The sequence below is a fragment of the Zootoca vivipara genome, chromosome 15 (assembly GCF_963506605.1).
Source record: "Zootoca vivipara chromosome 15, rZooViv1.1, whole genome shotgun sequence".
In the NCBI taxonomy this organism is placed as follows: Eukaryota; Metazoa; Chordata; class Lepidosauria; order Squamata; family Lacertidae; genus Zootoca; species Zootoca vivipara.
Window position 1 is genome coordinate 3,212,109 of NC_083290.1, and position 22,637 is coordinate 3,234,745.

The following is a 22,637-nucleotide window of genomic DNA, read 5'->3' on the forward strand; positions in this document are numbered from 1 at the left end:
CAGTGGGCAGGTAGGGTCTCAGCCTGCGTACCAGATGGAGCTGATAGACAGCTGCCCTGGACACAGAATTGACCTGCGCCTCCATGGACAGCTGTGAGTCCAAAATGACTCCTAGGCTGCGCACCTGGTCCTTCAGGGGCACAGTTACCCCATTCAGGACCAGGGAGTTCCCTACACCCACCTGCCCCCTGTCCTCCCAAAACAGTACCCGTATATTCCCGCGTATAATACGACTGGGCGTATAAGACGACCCCTGACTTTTGAGAAGATTTTCCTGGGTTAAAAATTCTGTCTTGTCAGGATTCAACCTAAATCTGTTAGCCACCATCCAACCTCCAACACAGCGTGTTTCCAAAGACAATTTAGGGCAGATGCCACAGAAACTCCCTTTTTGCTCATAGCATACCGGTAGGTGGAGGTGAAAATTCAAACTCCCGCTATCCCAACAGGACACAAGGCAATAGAAGCCAGTCCTTTTCTATTATTCCTTTGGATTGTTTTTATAGTGTTCTATGCGATGCTGTAAATGTTATTGCACACGGCCCTGATGTTTTGTATGAGGGGGCAGCCTATAAATGATTTTCGAAATAAATATCAATGAATAAAAAGCAAAAAAAAAAGTTTCCTTAAGGAACCTGGGGGCCGCCTGAATATCTGGCATAATAAAGGGTTCATGGGGGAGCAAATTCTCTATTATACCGGAGTCTTAATTCATTTATAGTTGAGATGAAAAAGGAGGCGGGGGGGGGGGAATACCTGAAGTATTATATACACAATTATTGTTATTTTTTTAAAAGCTCAGTTGTTGTGGCCATTTTGAAGAAATCAAAAGGACTTCTGGGGAAGGAACATCCTATTAATTGAGAGTTTTCTAGAAAATGTGTCAGTTGTCCAGAAGAAAGGAGATCTTTTGAATGTTTCAGGGGCCACCCACCCTGGTCCTGGGGTGGTCATTTGTTTTAACTGTTCTTAATTTTGAATTTTAAACTGTTGAAACCTGCCCTGGAACCTGCTGGTTAAGGTGGGTGTGGGTGTTAATCAACTTAATTGTCATTATGATCACCGTCATAACTGGGGTGTGTGGTAAAACAAGAGGTGGGGGAAAGGCAGCATAAACAAACAAACAAACAAACAAACAAACAAACAATATGTTATGTAGGGCCGGAATGCTCATAATGGAAGGAGGAGGAACTATATTCCTTCAGCAGAAGAAAAAAACGGGAATTGTGTTGACAACCATCTTGGCTTCTCTGCAACTAGGAGGAAAACAAGTTGGGGGGGGGGGTAAACAACCACACAAAAATCTGATAATATACCAATTATATAAACTGCACATATTAAAAAATGTTCACAGTTGTTAAGATTGGCGGTTCCACTGCTCTGACCTTTTCTCCTCAGGGGCTGAGGGTGGCAGCTCTTGACATCACTATACAAACAGGAGGAAGGAGAAACTCTGCATTTTTCTCCTTATGTTTTTAGTACTTAATACTTTCAGTTCTCCTCCCTCTTTCCCCTGAAGTCCTGCTCTCTCTCCTTTTCCCATTTCTGCTGTTTTCTCTCTGGAATTAAAAGTCAGAATGAGAGAGGTTTCTTTCCTTTCCCTTTCCAAGCCCCCCCCCAAAAAAAAATCTCACAGGAAAGGAGAAATGCTGAAAGCCTGAAGGAACTCCTGCCCCCCTCACCCCTGACTTCAAAAGTCTTGTGCTAATTCTTAAAAATACTGAGTGCTTTAGAAATACTTGTAAATAAATAAATAGTGGGTTTAGGTGCTATTTCTGTCTTTCTCTCCCTTGTCAGTCTTCTCCCACCCTCACTTTCACCTCATGATAGTGGAGTCAGGCACTTTCCCGCCATTTTCACCTCATGCTTTGGCACTCCATAACTAAGCAATTTAGGCACTTTCCCGCCTTTTTCACCTCGTGCTTTGGCACTTGATAACTAAGCAATTTAGGCACCTTTCCTCCCTTTTCCTCAGATAACCGGTTCCCTAAATGTATTTAAGCACTTTCTTGCCTTTTGTAACCCCTGTCAGCATTGAAGCTTAAGTGTTTTCCCACCTTTCCCTCCTCATGCTACCTAAAGGATTTAGGCCCTTTCCTGCCTCCTTCTCGTCCCCCTCATTAACCTGATTTTAATCGATGTAGGCAAATTATTTTCTCACTACCTTCCCCTTTCAGCTAGATTTAGGCACTCTTCCCACTATTTTCTCTCATCAGCATTGCACTAATAGATATAGGCACTCGCCTGCCTTTTTCTCCTCTGTCAGGTTTGTGTTTTGGCTTTTTCCTCCACCCACCGCCATTTTTCTTTCACAGAGCCATCAACTCAAGCAAATGGGTTTAGGCACTTTTCTGCCTCCTCCATTAGCCTCTTGCTTGTAGATATAGGCACTTTACGATGCCAGCAACAGATGACCTTTTTATGTTTGCATTTAAGCCTAGTTTTTCCTCGTGATGTTTGATTTCCAGCCAGCCTGATCACCAGTTCTGATTCTGTCCTCACCCCCGCCTTTTAAAATATCATTATTCTTTCTCTTAATGTGTGTTTCTGCTTTTAAAAAAGAGAGACTCTTGTAATTTAGTCCATCCTTTAATTCCCCCTCCTTCCCCTGCAGCTAGAGAGTTGTACACATATGCAAAAATGTGACTTAAACACATACGAGAGAAAGTCAGCAATCTGACATGTTAAAACAAAACTGAGCTTGGTTAAAAACTAGAAATTCCAGGTTGTTTTCCCCATCCCCCTGCGCCCAAAAAAACCCTCTCAATTCCATTGTAAGACATGATTTATAGCTCTTCTCCTATACTTTTATTTTCCCATATACAGCATTGCCAGCCACAGAGGTTATGAAAGCTTGGATGTGTATATTATGACAGGATTATTTTTATTCTGCTTAAACTAGGTAACAGTCTAATCTCATGTCACTCTGTTCTACCTAGGTTTGCATGCTATCCTTTATTTTTAATGGACATTAGTGCATGTGGTTCTCTTCTCATTTTATTATCACAACAACCCTGTGAGGTTGGTTAGGCTGAGAGACAGTAACTGTACTGTTCCTCAGTATTTTCCTCAACAAAATATGTATTTTCCAGTTGCACTTTTTTTAAAAAAAGAAAATGCACAAAAATGGTCACCATAGGGTTGTAGCCAATGTTTGTCTTAAGACCTATTGGAATTCATGACCAAGATTTAGATCCATTAATTTCAATGGGTCTACTATGAAGAAAACCTAGTTATTATTATTTATTGAATTTATATACCGCCCTATACCCAGAGGTCTCAGGGTGGTTGACGGAACAAAAATCAAACTATAAAACCACAAAATATATAATCAAAATAAAAACAACCCAATAACCCAGTGGGTTGGATGCAGCCCATAATATCTACCCGTTGTATTTATCAGTCACCTCATGCAAAAAGCCTCAAGGTGATGCGCAGCCTCATATGAAAAAAACCATTAAGCGCAATTAAAATGACAGTGATTCAATCATGGAGCCAATGTCCTAAACAGACAATCCACCCAGGATGCCAAATCAGCTTTTTCTGTCTATGTGTATGAAGCACTGTGTGCCCTATATATTTTTACACATCTTTAAATGTTTTAAATATGTTTTTCTTTTATTAATAATGGTATCGTTTTCCTTACCGAGGACTTTGCAAATAATAAGCTAACAAATAAACATTTACAATGAATCCTAATGTTACCAGTTTGATCAGTAGAGTATTATCTATGCGGCATACTGGTGGGAACTTTGCTTGTTGTGTGTTTGCATCTAGATCAGGGGCAGGCAACCTAAGGCCCGGGGGCCAGATCCGGCCTAATCGCCGTCTCAATTTGGCCTTCGGGCGGTCCGGGAATCGGCGTGTTTTTACATGAGTAGAATGTGTCCTTTTATTTAAAATGCATCTCTGGGTTGTTTGTGGGGCCTGTCTGGTGTTTTTACATGAGTAGAATGTGTCCTTTTTATTTAAAATGCATCTCTGGGTTATTTGTGGGGCATAGGAATTCGTTCAATTTTTTCCTTCAAAATATAGGCCAGCCCTCCACAAGGTCTGAAAAAGTTTGCTGAACCCTGATCTATATATTATATTTTTAAATTTAGTACAATCTTGTTATAAACTACTGTGCTTGAATAATGCACTGCAGTTCTCTTACAAGCAATGCTCACATCACCCCTGGGAAAAGACGAGTGCTCAGTCATTTATCTTTTTGTGTGTGTGTCTAGGTATTGTGGAAGGAGAAATGAAGAGGACTTTAACTGACCATTCAAGCCGCTCTACTGCAGGTATCAATACTGCACTGGTACTGAATTTGAAAATTATTCTGATGACTTGGTGAAATGCCTGTCATGATGGTTCAGGTAGGGGAGCTTTAAAGATCTAGGAGGGTAAGATGTACAGCAAGCATGTGGCCCTAGAGACCTTGCTACCTGGCCCTAGGGACTCTCTCCAGGCCATACCCTCTGTCGTCAAGCCACCCTCCTCACTAGACTGCAACCCCCATTGAGTGTTTGAAATACTGGAAGTACAGTATCTGCGGCCTTCTGTACCATTTCTGCATGCAGGAGGTGGCCTTTGCAGGTGGGGGATAGTTCAAATTCTGCCTCAGAGCAAACTGTTAGCTTGTGTTTGTGTGTGAGAATCAATACAAAGAATGATATGAGAATATTATCATAAAACGATATACATATTGTGTTGTAACTTTGCATTTTAGGCTACTTACCAGTCCCACTGTTCAATCAGAAAAAAAGGAACAGGCAACCACTCACTTCAAACCCACTTAAAAATGAGCTATGTACCAGCAATCCAACTGAAAATGTGGATTATTCTGCCATGCTAGCTGGTAAGTGGAGGACAATATTTTTGTATATATATGGAAAAATTCCTTCCAGTAGCACCTTAGAGACCAACTAAGTTTGTCATTAGTTACAGGTAGGTAGCCATGTTGGTCTGGTGTAGTCGAAACAAAATTTAAAAAATCCTTTCAGTAGCACCTTAGAGACCAACTAAGTTTGTCATTGGTATGAGCTTTCGTGTGCATGCTTTTTGTGCATGCACACGAAAGCTCATACCAATGACAAACTTAGTTGGTCTCTAAGGTGCTGCTGGAAGGATTTTTTATTTTATTTTGTGTGTGTGTGTGTGTGTGTGTGTGTGGGTTACACAATTATACAACTGAAATATCTGCAGGTTGCAGGACTACTTTCTTGTCTTTACTAATTATGTGGAACGCTGACATTTAAACAGGAGTTCTTGAAACTCTGCCCTTTTTTCTTTCAGTTCATATCATAGGTCCATGTTACAGGAAAGGAGAATTTCAGGCGCACTATTGTAGAAGATATATCTGTCATCTCTAATATGCTTGAAAAGGCTATTGTGCAGAATTTCTGCCAGGATTAATTACTGTAATAATAACAGTTAATCCTATTTTATGCTGGTCAAAGGGGAGGGGGAGCTTTCTTAGCGAAGAAACTTCTACCTCTCAATTGCCTTGTGGTTTCAAAATGCTGCCTTTGGAAAATGGTAATGTACAACAGTGCAACCATAAAATAATTGCTTACCTAGCTTTTCTCAAGGAGTGCATTCAACTTGGATCATTCTACTGACACAGAAATAGGAAACCGATAGATTATACCGACAACTGCTTATAAACAATTATATTAAGAGAGCATAAGTCTGGCTGCGGCTATTAGCCATGTTCAGTCAATGTACCTCCAATTTCCAGATGCTGGGCGGAAACAAAGCAGATGATTGTTAGCTTCATGCCCTTCTTCTGAGCCTCCGGGGATTTTTGAATGGCCACTGATGGAGGCAGCAAGTTGGACTAAATAGATAGGCCCTGACATCTGATCCAGCCAGGCCTTATATCACTGGTGCCCTTTAAATGTTACAGCCTGGAGTGCTGTAGGGAAAGTACCCATGTGATCAACCCAGCCCACATGTCCGCAGGGCTGTCAGCGTTAAGAGGAATGCGGTGAAAGAATCCACGGGGGATTGTTATTTATTTTACTTATTTATTTCCAAGTGGGACCTGCAACAAAATGTTGCATTGTAAAGTTCAGGGTTTCTGGCCAGAAAGGCAGCCCTTTTCTAGGATACTTCATTCCGTTCTTTATTCTGTCAGACCCCTGGGCACTCACTTGTGGGTGCCTCAGGGTTCCGTTCTCTCCCCCATGCTTTTTAATATCTATATGAAACCGCTGGGAGAGATCATCAGGGGGTTTGGGCTGGGTGTTCATCAGTATGCAGATGACACCCAGCTCTACCTCTCTTTTAAATCAGAACCAGTGAAGGTGGTAAATGTCCTGTGTGAGTGCCTGGAGACGGTTGGAGGATGGATGGTGGCTAACGGATTGAGGTTGAATCCTGACAAGACAGAAGTACTATTTTGGGGGGACAGGAGGCGGGCGGGTGTTGGGGACTCCCTGGTCCTGAATGGGGTAACTGTGCCCCTGAAGGACCAGGTGTGCAGCCTGGGAGTCATTTTGGACTCACAGCTGTCCATGGAGGTGCAGGTTAATTCTGTGTCCAGGGCGGGTGTCTACCAGCTCCATCTGGTACGCAGGCTGAGACCCTACCTGCCCACAGACTGTCTCGCCAGGGTGGTGCATGCTCTGGTTATCTCCCGCTTGGATTACTGCAATGCGCTCTACATGGGGCTACCTTTGAAGGTGACCCAGAAACTGCAATTAATCCAGAATGTGGCAGCTAGACTGGTGACTGGGAGTGGCCGCCGGGACCACATAATACCGGTCCTGAGAGATCTACATTGGCTCCCAGTACATTTCTGAGCACAATTCAAAGTGTTGGTGTTGACCTTTAAAGCCCAACGACCTCGGTACTGTATACCTGAAGGAGCGACTCCACCCCCATCGTTCAGCCCGGACACTGAGATCCAGTGCCAAGGGCCTTCTGGTGGTTATTGCGAGAAGTGAGGTTACAGGGAACCATAGAATCAGAGTTGGAAGAGACCACAAGGGCCATCTAGTCCAACCCCTGCCAATCAGGAAACACCATCAAGTACTGTTTTAATACTCAATTGGGAGTCGCCCAGAGTGGCTGGGGAGACTCAGCCAGATGGGCAGAGTACAAATAATATATTATTATTATCATTTCTGAGACAGCTTACAATAAATAATTAAGAACATAAACATAGCATATCTATTAAAAAATGACAGTTATGTCTATCCCTAACCTGAAGTAACTTTCCTTGTTAGAAGGGCACTTGAGAGCTCTTATTTTGGGCAGTTATTGTCACAATTCAAAGTTTCATGGGATTCCAGGCACACATGGAGATTCCTGTGAGAGAGGAAAGTGCAATTATCTTCAGTGTTGGAGAACTGGAACTTGAAGCACTACTGGTTCAGGGTGGGCGTGTGGTGGAATCCACAACACTGTGATTATGAGGAGTGTAAAAGCAATTCACATGTATATATTTTTTCAAGCTCACAAACAACATATTACCAATATCATGAACTTGATTTCAATTAACTGTGTTGTTTGACTTTTTAAGATTTCGGATGGGAAATTGCAAAGCCAGAACCAACTCAATTACAGAAAACAATGTATGTATGGAAAAAAGCAACACATCTTAAATATATTAATCCTCCCCACTGCAAGTATATTTTATACAGTTATATTCCTGTAATTATATTTATTTTAAAATTATGGAAACTGATACTGTATGATTACACATATGATTTTTACACGCATCTGTCTCTTCATCATGCATTGTAAGCTCTAAAATTATGTCCTTAAAGCCCAGCAGAGCTTCCTGTTCCACCTTCAGTGTTGAGACACCAAAACACACCAACATTAGCTGTATCGCAAGCAGGAAAGAACTTCAACAACTGGAGGTTGGTTGCATCCCCCAAAGCGTACAACTGTTTCCAGCTGAGGTCATAATATCATTTGACACGAAACTTTGCTTCACTGGGATCCCTGCAGGTGGATTTTGGAGTTAAACCTTTTCATGCTGATGAAACAATTCACTCTGCCTATGCTTCAAGTTCTGCCCTTTGGACATGAACTAGAAATGCAGGGTGGGTGGGGAGGAATTCTGTAAAAATTTAAGGTGCAACAACATGCAGGGGGTTAGACTAGATCACTAGTCTTCAATTGGTGGGTTGGAACCCACTGATGGTTGCAGCCTGAGCCAATGTAGGTTGCAACAGAATAAGAAGAAGAGTTTGGACTTGATATCCCGCCTTTCACTCCCCTTAAGGAGTCTCAAAGTGGCTAACAATCTCCTTTCCCTTCCTCCCCCACAACAAACACTCTGTGAGGTGAGTGAGGCTGAAAGACTTCAGAGAATAATAATAATAATAATAATAATAATAATAATAATAATAATAATAATTTATTATTTATACCCCGCCCATCTGACTAGCCCAAGGTCACCCAACAGTTGCATGCGGAGGAGCGGGGAAGCAAACCCGGTTCACCAGATTACGAGTCCACCATTCTTAACCACTACACAACGCTGGCTCTACCACCATGCAAATATATGAGAAAAGATTAAGTATGGCCAACGGTCAGGGTTGATGGGAGCTGGAATCTAGTATCATCTGGAGGACCCCACATGGGCTCTCCCTGTTCTATGTATTTCTGAGAGGAATTAGAGGAAAGGATTTCAAAATGCTGTTGGGTTTCTAAATGCTTGTATACATATTTTGATATATTCAAGCCATACCAACTATTTTCACTGCAGACTAGAGGAGAAAAACAACACTTGGAAAAGAAACAACTTCCCAGCTTTGGGCAGTGGAACAGACAACAGGAAGGGTTCACAGCTTGACAACAGTCCAGAGTATTTGATGGGGACTGGATCAAAGCAACAGAAATCATCTGGCTATTCACAGGGTAGCAAGGCAGGAGGAGCAGAACAAAGCTATCCAGCCACAGCCCAATGGCCAGCTGGAAGGAACGCAGTGCTGAGGGGCCCACAGGGTCAGAGTACATCGTATACATTTAAACCCAGCCCTTTACAACAAAAAGTTAACGAGAAAAAAGCTGATTGTGCTCAAGATGTCAAAATGGTTCAGGTAACATTATAATACACTTAAAAAAAAGAAAAAAAGCATGTGTGTTCCCCTTCCCACAAAACCTAGGGCTGTTTCCAATGCTAGTCCTACTCAGAGTAGGCCCACAGAAAAGTAATGACCATGACTAACATTGGTCCATTCATTTCAATGGCTCCACACTGAGTAAAACTTAGTTGGATGGGACCTCTAATCTTAAGTAATCTGCAATTTAAATCAGTGGTTGACTTGTAAATTATTTTACATCATCCAATAAAATCAAATTGCTTCCTCAGCTGAATTACCGGTTTCCACCCACCCCACCCACTTTTTTAGCATATTGTATACCTTTTTAAAAGTGGGTTTTAGATTTGAGTATGAGACATAAAACATTTTGCAAGGAGCTACCAAGAAAATTAACCCAAATAGGGTTACACCCATCCACCCAATGCTGCTTGGTTAAGTGATCTGCTCTCATAACTCAGATCAATCACAAAGAGTTATTAAAGAGACTTAACATCAAAGAACACCTGCTGAATAAAGCAGCTAACTTTTTCTGCCATGCAGTTTCACAGAACTCAATGAAAGTTCTTCAAAGGACTCAGCTAGATTGGTAAAGAAAAAGTGATTTACTGTATATGTGTTGTATATGTGATATAACACTGTTCCACCAGATGGTGCTGTGAAGTCCCGTTTTTCCCTACGGGATTTCTCTGTGTAAATTTACAATGCATTTAACTGAAACACAGCTTTTATGTGTCTAGATCCAGTCTAAGAATAAGGGGGGGGGGAAACATTCAAGCTCTTCTGAGCATGTTCAAACTGTGAGAATGCGGCTGACTTTGAGCATGGCTGAATGAAAACCATGCAGGCTGCAGGCACAGCATCTTGTTTCGACTTTCTGAGCTAGAGAAGAACTTATGGAGGAAAATGGTGCTCAGTTCATAGTACAGCTGACCATTACATGCTGGACAAATTTCTCTACCAAACCAGGCCTTTTGGATGCATATGAGTTGTTCATCTTGTGCAGGAGTGATTTATTCAGATCATTTCTCACTAAGAGGTCTAGTGGCCCCCACACTAGTCCTTCAAATGGCCCTGGAATGAGTACAGTAAGCCCACAACTTATGCGAGAGTTCGGTTCCTGGGAACTGTATGCAAATGAAAAAACACATAAAGCCAGGAAGGCCCCTTAAGCAACCTGTAAAAAAACCAAACATAAAACCCCCCCAGCACTTACCAGCTCAGACTACCTTCCCCTTGCTCACAGGCTACCTCCACTTGCTCTCTGTGCTTTCGCTTGGCCCTATCTTACTCTCCAACTGTGACAACAGCCGAACACCATAGCTGCCAAGTTTTCCCTTTTCTCACGAGGAAGCCTATTCAGCATAAGGGAATTTCCCTTAAAAAAAGGGAGAACTTGGCAGCTATGCGAACACTCTCCCAGGCTGAGTGCAATGGCTGATGGGATTGCCGATTGTCATTTCCTGCTCTCCAACCTCCTCCTGACATTTTTCTACTCATATTTTGATTTCCCCCATTTTTCCAATTTATTCATTTAAGAAAAGTGAGCGTAAGTTGCAGGCTTACTGTACTTCAAAAATTACTTTGCTCCTCCATTTGAAGTCCATTTTGCATTCTCACTCCCCGCACCCACAGGATCTCAAAAACAAAGTTGCATATGACAGAAAAGCACTTAAAAATATATAATTCCGAGTACTGGAGCATGAACTCACCACTGTGCAAAGGTCTTTAATTGCCTCAAGTTCTCTTTTCGTTTGCCTCCTCTGTGTGAAAGAAAGGGCCAGCGGCGTATCAAGCCAAACTGCAGGAAAAAGACAATTCTCTCAGAATTATATCTGTCGTCATTGAAAGTATGAAACACTGGAGTCAGTATACGAATAAAGTGCCACTGTTATTTGAGGTCTTGGGTAAGTACAATAGTGTATTGTTTTTTTCTACACAGAATGCTGGTGCCATGATGCAAACACAGACAATATCTATCTATCTATCTATCTATCTATCTATCTATCTATCTATCTATCTATCTATCTATCTATCTATCTAATCTATCTATTTCAGACAACAGCATCAGCTGCCTGAGACCCAGCACCCTAAGCAAGGCACGTTGCTGACACTTATCTTGCTACCAACATGCTTTGCATATTTTTTTCTCAGCCTGGTGCTCCCAGCAGACCCAGGAGCTGGGCTAAGGCATTATTTTCCTTTGCTGCAATGCCTCAGAGCAGGGGTGGGAAACCTTTTAACTCCCGAGGGCCTCTCATTCCCTTCTGGATAAGCTTTCAGGGGCCACATGCCAGTGGTAGAGGCAAAAGTGAGCAGAGCAACAGTTATAAATTTTACCTCGGTTCTGTAGGCTAATACTGTATCAGCACATACTCAGACACGCCACTCTCTAGCCTCCATCCAGTCACCCAGATTGTCTGGGGCAACCCAGCTAGATGGGGTGGGGTATAAATAATAAAATCATCAGCGTCAGCATCCAGGCGAGTAAAGAGGCATTATCGGAGTTCAAGGACACATTTCCAGCTGGGCAAGGAGGGTACAAAGCAGGGCTGGTGAAGGACATGGTCTGGGGAGAAGGGGTCTGGCCTAGGAGGTTCCCCACCCCTGGCTCAGAGGAACACTGCTTTGGTGCAAGTGTAAACAATGGCTAGATCCAGCTGCCCAGTGCTGCTTGGGGCACTGCAAGTGCCCTCTACTCCCTGTCACCGCTGCCAGCAAACTGAACGAGAGGGCACTTTGCATAGGTCTACCTCAGATCTGAGAATCGCGTCTAGATCCTGTGTGAAAGCATACAACCTTCCAGCTCTCCAATTCTATGACACATTACCTGATCTCACAGGGCTGGCTCTAACATTAGACAGAGTGAGGAAGCTGCCTCAAGTGGCAGATGCTGGGATGGGTGGGTACAGAGAACAGGAGCAAAGTGTTGGAGGACAGAGCTGTGGATGCCACACAGCCTGATCTGAGCCACTTGAGCTAGCCCATAGAATTCAAATTGTAGTACAATAGAAGAATAGATTGTCATCCCACTTCCATCTTTGTACAAAATCAACCAAGCAGACCTTTAAAAAAAGCCGTTTATGTTATCTCAGGACACCATGGGATACAATTGTTAGTGTAAATCCTGCTCTATATATTTAGGCGTCCTGGATTCTGCAGTCACCCCTGGGCAGTATGGGGCCAAGACTTTCCTGTTGAGAGACGGGAAGGAGAGCGTGTCATGTGTATTCTATGAGATTGTAAGTGTTTCCCATGTTTATTCAAGCGTGTACTACATGTGCTGCAGAAGCCACCACTTCTATTGCAATAAACACCTGTGCACCATTGATACAAGTAGAGGGATTGATACAAGTAGAGGATGATCAGTCAGGGAGCTTCACAGGTTCCCTGAGAGTTCATCCTGTTTCTAGCTCCATAAGCTCTTTCACAAGTCATTATACATGCCAAATGCATACTCATGGAAAATGTGGTCAGTCCTAAAAATTTCACTGATATACAAAGTAGCGTATAAAAATATTTTCAAAACAAGTATTATTTCTGTAGAGTATTCCAGTTTATTTTGACAGCGGAACATTTAACACCTATGTAAACCACTTAGTGGTTACGGGTGATCAAGCAATATATAAATCCTGTTAAATAAAACAAACACCTTACCTTGACATTTACCAGTCTTACCATTGCAACTGTAATTCTCTATAAGCCATTTTTTAAATAATAATAAAAATTGAAACAACTTTGTTGATGTTAGATTGTGGGAAAGAAGCATGAAACTGTTGTTTAACTACAACAAAAAGGAGAATTCCAATGTTACTGTTACTTTAAAGCAAGGATAGCAATGTGGTGCCCTCCTGATGCCACTGGGCTCCAGCTCCCATCATTCCTGACCATTGGCCATGCTGGCTGTTTGCACCGATGGGGAATGGAGTCTACAAGCATCTGGAAGGCCCCATGTTGGCTCCTTTTGTCCATGCTTAGTATTTCATGCTAAGGGTTACCTCTTATTCTTCTTGCATAACAGGACCGGGAGCTGCCAAGGTTAATCAGAGGTCGAGTCCACAGATGCATGGGAAACTATGACACAAAGCGCAAAGTCTTCAAATGCGTCTCCGTCAGACCTGCAACGGTTCCGGAGCAACAAACTTTCCAGAATTTTGTCAAAATTGCAGACGCTGAGATGAGCAAATGTGTCAAAACAAGCAACGAAGTTTAACTTACACACATATACTAGGAATCACAATATGGGCATAATGTGAAATATTTGTTAAAGTTCATATTTTCAGCACCGATATGAAAGCATCACCATAACATGTTACCTAAAATAAAGTAGTTCTGGTTTACTTCCATTACGCTTTTTAGTCTGGGTTGCTTATTTAGGATTTCCTGCAATCCCAACAGCTCAAATCACAAGGGCCATACTCAGCGGATAGAGAACTTGCTGTTCTTCTGTTGAGGCCTCAGATCAGGGATTTCATGTAGGACAGGGATAGCCAACTTGGTGCCCTCCAGATGTCCCTGGATATCAGCATGGCCAGCCGCCAGTATTGATGGGTGTTGGTGCCCAGTAATATCTGAAGGGCATCACGTTGGTTATCCCTGATGGAGCACATCCTCTCCCAAAGTTTTGGAGGCTAGACAGTGACTGATCACTACCCTATTTGCCTAATGTATTCTAAAAGGCAGCACTCTGCAATATAAAACAGTGCTTACCTATTTTAGCCAAGATGCAGCTACAAAGAAAAGCCCAGCAGATAGGTTCTAAATAGGGACAACCAACAAATGACTTAGGTGGTATCATTTAAGGAAATGCAATGGAGCCTCGCAGAGAGGCTACATGGCCTCAGTTTAAAAAACAACACATTTTCAGTTCATATTTACTTATTTGATTCCGATTATTTATATACGGTACCATCCTTTGCCCAAGCCACAGGGTGGTTTTCAACAAACCAAATAGGGGAGAGGATCTATTAAAGTATAGTGCAATTCTTAAGAAACACATCGCAACAAATCAGGGAGCTCGGCTGGAGTCAGGAGTGTTGCTAGGTGAGCTTAAAAGGACATGAGGCACACCTTCATGTGACACAAATGTGCATAAAATTTGCACCTGTTGTGAATGGCTAGGATCTCATAAATTATTTTGCAGTGTGCCCAGTCACCCTGTATGGTTGTTGTTGTTTTTTAAAGGGTAGGGTTATGGAGCTCAGTTCAGAAAGTCTGAGGCTCTGGCTGCCTGCTCCACCCCCTAACAACTCCCCTGCTTGCAGTCTAAAGATCATACTCATCAAGTTTGTCTACTTTGAATGCACACCATATATTTTAAACACACAGCTTCCCCCAAAGGATCCTTGGAACTGTAGCGTACCCCTCACAGAGCTACAGTTCTCAGCACCCTTAAGAAACTACAGTTCCCAGCATTCTTAAGGAGAAGCTGTGTGCTTGAAATGTGATTTAAATCTGTGGTGTGTACGCAACCAGAGACTCAGGAAGGCAAACACCTCATAAGAAAGAACAAGGTATAAAATCTCATAAAGCTGCTGAAAGCTGAAAGAACCTTAAAAGCACATTTAAAATATACTGTAATCTTCTTGTTGGCATCCATCTAGGCACCTCCAGGGGTGAAGTTAAGCCACTGTGTTAACAGTACCTAAGTGATGTCCCTGGGCGCAAGCCTGGGCAGTGTGTCCTGGGCTGCCCAGATGTCAAGACCCGCCTTTCGGCCTCTCTGATGTGGTCCGAGGAAAGCAGAACCATTGTGTACATCTAACTTTACCACTAAAACTGATCTTACTTTTAGAGGCTGAAATGTCAGAGGCACTCAGGGAGCTGAGGACTGCTGAGAATGCGAAAGTATTCCCTCTCGGAGGCTCAGGTGTGTATGCCTGCACGTGTTACTAAGGAATATCACAAAGGGCTGCCAAGGGAATATCAGCACCCAATGGAATAAGATGCAGAATGACAAGAAAACTTCTTCACATCTCCCTGACTTTTTTTTTATAAAAAAACCTGCACAATTTGGTCTCCTAAGCGCCAGTTACCGAGGATAATGGAATTAAAGAAAACTTTCCCGCTTTCCCGCACTTGCAACGTTTATGACCATTTCATTGAGAGTAACTGTAGCAGAAACAAAGAACTGATTTTGCTACTATCTCAAATGGATTAGAAGTAATAACAGAATCGATACTAATTCAAAACTATTGCCCTTTTGCATTTTCAGTGCCGTTGTTCTAAAAAATCTGAGTAGGCATCTTTTAAAAAGATTCAAAATCTATTTCATGCTAAGAAAACAAAATGCTTTAAAAATTGACTTTAAGCACTAATCAGAGCAAGTTAATTAGAGTCAAATCCTCAGCTGCCTGTAACACTTGGTGGAAACCTACCTCAATGTGTGCAATTTTTTAAAGATTCGTTTTAAACTCTAGTGACCGTGTTAGATAATGTTAAAGGCTTTATTAAAACAAAAAGAAATGCAGCCACATGGACTTGCATGGATCTGAGCAGTGGCCTGGGATCTGGGGCCGTTTTCCTATCTGCTGGAGAAAAGAAAAGGCATGAAGACCCTGATTTGTTTTTTTTCCTCCTTGCAGAGAAAAGCAATGCTTGGGGGTGCCTGACTAATATTAATAGAGAGTTATTGAGTAAATTAAAATGGGGGCTCATAAAGCCAGCTACTCAGTGAGAAGGGCGCAGGGCAGGTATCAGCACTGGTGGATGCCAGCTGTTGGTTCCAGGTTTGCATGTTCCCTATGACAGAGCTGGAGTCCTTACCTGGCTGTACATGTTCTGAATATCAGTTCCTCATTGCACAGGCTTGATGGTTTTTTGTGCTCACAGAACTACAGTTCGCAGGATTCTTGGGGGGAAACGATGTTAATCTTTAAAGATGCGACTGTCAGATTCCTTAGTTTCTGGCTGTGTACACACTGCACCTTTAAAGCACACAGCTTCTCCCAAAGAATCCTGGGAACTGTAGTTCCATTACGGGTAATGGGAACTGTAGCTTTGCCAGGGGTAAACTGGGAAGCCAGTGTCTTTATAAAGAGTGCACACTGGACCAAGACAGCCATGGCCAACCTGCCACGGAGGCTCCCATAAATGCTCCATTGCCATTTTCTCCCATCCCATCCACTCCTCCTCATTTAACAGAGCATGTAAGGTTTTGCAGAAATGAAAGCAACCCCTACTGACAGCATGTATCGCTTTATTATAATAATACAGTGTTGGCAAATCAGTAAATTTCACTTTTCAAATCATTGGAAGCATTTTTATTCCACAAGTCAAATACAGCCAGGGGTGGGTGGGGTGGGTGGGAAGGTAATAGTCTAAAAAAGGAGGCACCTGGACAAAAATACAAGGAACCACAGTAATGGAAAATACAGTTTTTAGTTACACATAAAAATTATATTTTTATATTTTTATATATTTATATACATATTTAGAATAAAACTTGAACTTGAACCAGTATTTTTTTAAAAAAAAGAAAAAGGAAATTGGGAAGCTATTATGCACAATTTAATTTACAAACTGTACTTGTTTGTAATTTCTCAGCACTAGTGTTGAGTATTGATATTTATTTTCCCAAGGGCAACTTTACAATAATATGTCCTTGTCTGTTTTGGATTCAGTCAATGAATGATTGCATTTGGATGTCACAATAAACCACATCACAATAAACCATGGTTTATGGATAAAAGTCTAGCCTTCATGCACTCCCTTTTCATCTTCCTCTAAGACTTAGCTGCCAAGTTATCCCTTTTTTAAAGGGATTTTCCCTTATGCTGAATAGGCTTCCTCGCGAGAAAAGGGAAAAGTTGGCAGCTATGCTCTAAGTGTGACCACAAGGAGGAGCTCAGAAGTGTTCAACTCTCACTTCTAATTAACCACAGCTTGCCATGCTATCCAATCTTAGCTATGGTTTGTTTGAAACAAGCCAACCTCAAACCATCCTTTATAAAGCTGGCTTGTTTAAAGAAACCATCATTAATATCCATCTTCCTTGTGGCTTCACCAACATGGAGGCTAGGATTCTTCTTGAAGTGATAAACGATAGTCTATCGAGATGGTCAAATGCAGCCATTGTAATTATGCACAGCTTTGCACTATGAATCTCTGAGGGTGTATTGCGTCCACCAAACAACCATGAGGGCCAAACCACACCTCCATATTTCTCAGTGTACTTGCCTATTATTAGTGTTTTAGACTAAGGTGCTGCCTTTGGGCAGAACGTGATTAACCCGCGTCATAAAACAAGTTAACTAGAATCAGGCAACAACTTGTATGTCTAAACAAGCCATCAACGGGATGAGTTGCCAAAGTCAAGGTCTGGCAAAGCCAACTGAAAACACAACACACCTCGGTGGAGAAAGCTCAGGTCTCAAAGCAGAGCCATTAAACTTCTGATGAAATTTCTGACAGCTGAATACATACTGCAGTTGTTAAAATCTGAGGCATGCTGCATTTTTATACATGGAAAGGTTTGTCTTTGAGAATTACCCATGGTCTTGGAAGCACACGCCCACCTGTATTTCTGTGTAATTCATTAAGACTTGACTCTAGCTTTGAAGGGGTTGTCAGAATCGCAGCCCCCGATTGCTTCTCTCCTACGATTCTGCTCTTCCCAGGAGAAATGTGTGTCATCTGAATTTCCTGCAATGACTTGGATCACCCCTGATGTAATGCCGGAGGAATAGAGAAAGCTGCCTGCTACCAAATCAGACCAGCAGCGGATCCAGCTCAGTGTTGTCTGCACTGTTTGGCAGCGTCTCTCCAGGGGTTCAGAGGGCGGAGGGGGATTTTATTCCAAATCCTACCTGCAGTTGCTATAGGGATTGGACATGGGGCCTCCTGCAAGCAACTTAGATGCTCCAACACAGAGCTATGCCCCTTTGCTCCAGTGCATTGCGGGAAATGTAAAAGGGCAGCTATACCTGCGCTATACCAGGAAAGATCCATGCCACCTGGGTCTTCGTTGGGGGTGCTGCTGGGGTCCTGGCACTTGGCCAAAGATCCTGGGAGCTGGGGCAGAGGTACAACAGGGAGCCTCCTCTGAGGGATACCCACCTGTACTGTATCTGTCCATTGTTGAATGCTCTGAATTGCTCCTGCTGTGGAAATTTTGCAAACGTACCTCACAGCAGCAGCGGGCCAGTACAAGGTGGCAATGCCTTTGGAGACATGATCTGCAGAGAAGCCTGTCTGGAAAGGAACCTCTGCATCCAAGCTAATATTTCCGCAGCAAGAAGACTGTACCAGCCAACTGATTATGTCCACCTTTTTACAAGTGTAATAAAGGTGTTTTTTTTTAAAAAAAGAATCTTATCCACCAGTTCCCCCCCCCCAACTTGAAACGCCAGGTTTCTAAGGACTATCTCTCCAACTGAAAAATGGCTATTCCCTGTGTTACAAGTTGCATTAACAAACAGTACTTTTGAATTGCATTTGAAATGATACAAAAACGGAAGCATTGTTCAATTCTTTTCTGATATACATTTCAAGGGGGGAGGGCAGAACGACGACGTTTGACATCATTAACTATGCTGGGGCTCTAGAAACCAGCTTTTAAATATGAAATTGTGTTTTGGCTACAAGAAAATGTGTACAGATCCTTTAAAAAAAATGACAAAACAAAAACACAAAACCCACACTAAAAGAGTCGGCGGAGGGCACAAAAAAACCCTACTTGGGGCTCAATTTAAGGTCCAGTTTCTGCAAAAAGGACACTTCCCCCCCCCCTTGTGCATCCCGGCAAATCACTTTCCTAGTGAAATGCTTAAGCAAAGAGTTGTAAACATTACACAAAACTGATGTTTTTGAAAAACACGCAAACCACACAGAGAAATACAATTTTTACGACATTGTACAACACTGGCTGATGAACATTTTGATTCGATGGTCAATACTGATCTCATTCTGTACACTCGTCCTATTGTTAAAAGGCACAGGTTGGTTAGCACAGGAAAGGAAAGATGGCAACTTTCCACTTTTCACCCTCCCCCTGTCTCTCACGATAGAGGTTAAGAATTTCATTTCTACCTCTTAGTTGCTTCTTTTATACTCCTTACCTCATTAAACATTTACGAGAAAATGTCCAAACAACTTTGTCTAGAGAATCAGGCAGCACTACAAAAAAAAGGGGGGGGATGCCTGTGTTAAATCCAGAAACTCTGGGCTATCTCTTAAGTGGTCCTCCTAGTGCTGTTGCTCAAGGCAGGAGGCGTCTCCTCATGAATGGGGAGCAGTTTTTGCCAATTTCCCCCTCCACCTGCAGACCCCGGCTTCCTTCCCCCCAAAAGGCAGTGTTTTTTTTCTGGGAGTACTCAAGGGTACGCAGTAATGACACCTCTTTTTTTCTAGAAGAAAAGCACAAATTAAAAGTGTGGCGCTTACTGTAATAATTTCATGGTGAGTACCAGCACCGGGTTTTTTTCTAGTAGAAAAGCACTGCAGATGGAGATAAGAAAATCAGGCAATTTTGGTTTCTCATTTTTCCAATATTAAGTTCACTTCTCCAATTTTCCACATCAGTCTGAGGGGGAAATGGGGGTGGGGACTCTCTCCAGCATTCTAATGCAAATTTCCCCTAATATACACATTTTTATATGAAATATTTGCATTTTTGCACAGCATTTTTGCACAACATAATGCTGTTTTGCATGTCTTTTGACCCATGCATGCATTTTTATGCACACTCTGCCCTGGTATATACATTTTTTTGTACACGATATTGGCTGGAAATTGCAAAATTCAGAGAAGTGTCAATCCCAAAGGATTTGTTGCATTTCAGCTTGTGTATCAATTTGGTAATTTCAAATTAGGTTGCTTTGTCCTTTAAATGAGATCTGATTCCAATGTCTGCCCCATCTTTCCTCCAACCCCCTGGAAGTGATTTTCAAAAAAACCCAACTTTTCTCCTCCAGCAGACACCTTCTGCTGCTGAACCAATCACTCTAGAAAGGTCAAATGAATTCCGCCCTCTGCTTTGGACATAAGAACCTTGCGTAAAGGAAGGACATGCAAGTAGCACTTCCCTAATTCCCGCCACAATGACAAACCCATTGTGGAAGCCAACTCAGTCCATTTCAGACACTTCCACCATCTTCTCCCCCAGATGAAGCTCAGAGGAAACCTCCGTTTCCCATTAGTAGACGAAGCTTTAATTTGCAGCGCTGATTGGTTGGCCTGTCATGAAAATCACACCTGCCCTGCTTAGTAGACAGGGCTGATTGGCTGGCCCTTGTGACAATCACAAAGCCGCTTCTACTCTTATTGGAGCAAGACTGAGTGCAGTAAAGAGGGGTGGGCCCTCACCTCTTCTCAGAGAATATATATTTGGAGATGACTCCTCAAAGCGGAAGTGGAAGCCCTTTCCCATGCCCAAGGCACCCTGTGAGCATAGGTACATAGGAAACGGCTTTATTCGTCTTATTTTTACATTTATAGCCCACCTTTCCTTCAAGGAGCTCAACAAGGTAGCAAACATCATTCTCCTCCTCCCCATTTAATCCCCACAACCCTGTGAGGTAGATTGGGCTGAGAGTTAGTGACTGGCCCAAGGTCAGCCAGTGAGTTTCATGGCTGAGTGGGGATTTGAACCCTGGCTTCCCAGGTCCTAGCCTGGCACTCTAACCACTACACCACAGTGGCTGTCAGCGAGACTGATGGGTCCACCTAGCTCAATACCACAATTTAATTTCCGCCTGAGGGACACTGGAGCGCTCATGCCAGCTGTGGCTGGGGTCACAGACCAGAAGTGGGTGGAACAACAGTGGCAGCTCTGATCTCTGCATTGTAGGCTACCATCCCAGTTACAAAACCTTCAGCTATTTCGACACCCACCCACCCACCCAAAAAAGCAAGGAAGCAGGTTCTCCGCTACTAGTCTACTTTGACTGGCTCCCCCAGGAGTCTTTCCCTAGCCCTGCCTGGCGATGCCAACGAGGACTGAACCTGGGACATTCTGCATTCTCCTCCCTCTGTCCCTGAGCCACAGAATCATACAGAAGGATACGGACAACCATGTAATTATAATGTACATTGATAAGCAAACGACAACAACAAAGAGAGGGTCAAGGCTGCTTAGTTAAATGCTCCAGCTTTATGTCCATATGTTAACACCAGCCTTACAACAGTCTCTGGTTTGGTCTAAACCAGGGGTTGCCACCCTGGTCCCTACCACCCACTAGTGGGCGTTTCAAGATTCTAGGTGGGTTCTATGGCACAAGCTAAATCCTCCTTCCATCGAGCACTGGTGGGCGGTAAGGAAATTTTACCATCAAGACAGATGCATTAGTGGGCAGTAGGTATAAAAAGGTTGACTACCCCTGGTCCTAACAGACCAACTGCCAAACCCTAGCCGGTTCCGTGCTGATAAATCTTCGGATCTGAATGATAAAAGCCAGAATTGGTTTGCTTTTAGTGAAATGAAGCCGAGATCTGATTCAGGACCCAAATCACTTTGTAAGGTTTAAGGCAAATGGTGCGTTTTGTTACAGCAGCTGGCCGTGGCAAAACGAAACCAGAGCAGATGCCATGCCTGCAACGAGAATCTTCCCCACATCAGATCCAGTTCTGTTCAGACAGGAGAGAGCCAGCTCTGCTTATGCCGAATCGTATCTTATAAGCCAGAGAAATGGCCCCGCTCAGCATCCTTACCTGAACAGGAAGTTCTAGCCAGACGTCAGCGGTGACGGACTCAGGGTCAACAACTCAGAGCGACACGATTTTCAAGATGGAAACAGAACTCATTCGTTTCTCTCCCTCCCTCTCTCTGGCTACCATCTTTGTAATCTGTAGATAGGACTCCTGGCTTCAGTATGTGTATTTTCAGATAAGTGGCTTAACTCCTTTAATCCTTACATGCATACACATAGTAAGATACAGGTCAGACAGACTCAACTGACTACGAACCTATGAATTATTCACCCTGCATCCTGGTATGAATGAGGGTCAAGCTTGAGGCCAAGTTCTTATTAAAACAAATAAAAATAAAGGTTAACAGTTATTGCTTAAGAAAACAAAAAAAAAAGTCAGCCTGCATTATTTTACTTTTGTGTGTGTGGCTCAAATTACTGCATGCAACTCTGTGTTAAAACCACAGCTTGGTTAAACCGATCAGTGAGTTTAAAGCAGTGGTACCCAAATTAAGTGGCGCCTCTAAGTTACACAAACTCATCCTCAGTGCCCTTTACAGTATGTTATAAAAAGGGTTTAGGGTATGCAAGACGCACTAAGGAGGATAATAACACAATAAAACTCAAAACAGTAGCAATTAATTGCACATTTATTCCAAATCCAATTAAAACAATGACTATCAGTTTTGAAAGGCTGGAATCACTGGATCATCGACTAAATTCAACAAAACTGTTACACATCCAGCGAAAAATTATATATCCAGCACCCCCTTGCCTCTTAGCAACCCCCTAAGTAATTCCATTGACACCCCCATGGGGCAGTATTACTCAATTTGGGAACCACTGGTTTAAAGGGACAGCTTCTGTCTTTCATGTGTACGTTGTTTCAGTGGAAGTTTAGCAGGGAGAGAGAGAGTGAGCGACCACACACAGTTAATTCTCAGAAACACTAATATTTATGGCCAAC

At 42.7% G+C, this 22,637-nt stretch overlaps 1 protein-coding gene across 1 annotated transcript; it reads left to right on the forward strand.

Annotated features, from left to right (window-relative positions):
* Positions 1-4,243: 4,243 nt before the first annotated feature.
* Positions 4,244-13,257, forward strand: SPATA22 (spermatogenesis associated 22). Its single transcript, XM_035139686.2, has 8 exons — positions 4,244-4,286; positions 4,715-4,843; positions 7,514-7,565; positions 7,761-7,856; positions 8,711-9,044; positions 10,819-10,951; positions 12,189-12,286; positions 13,066-13,257. Exons 1-8 carry the CDS (start codon positions 4,244-4,246, stop codon positions 13,255-13,257), a joined length of 1,077 nt encoding a protein of 358 aa, XP_034995577.2.
* Positions 13,258-22,637: the final 9,380 nt, after the last annotated feature.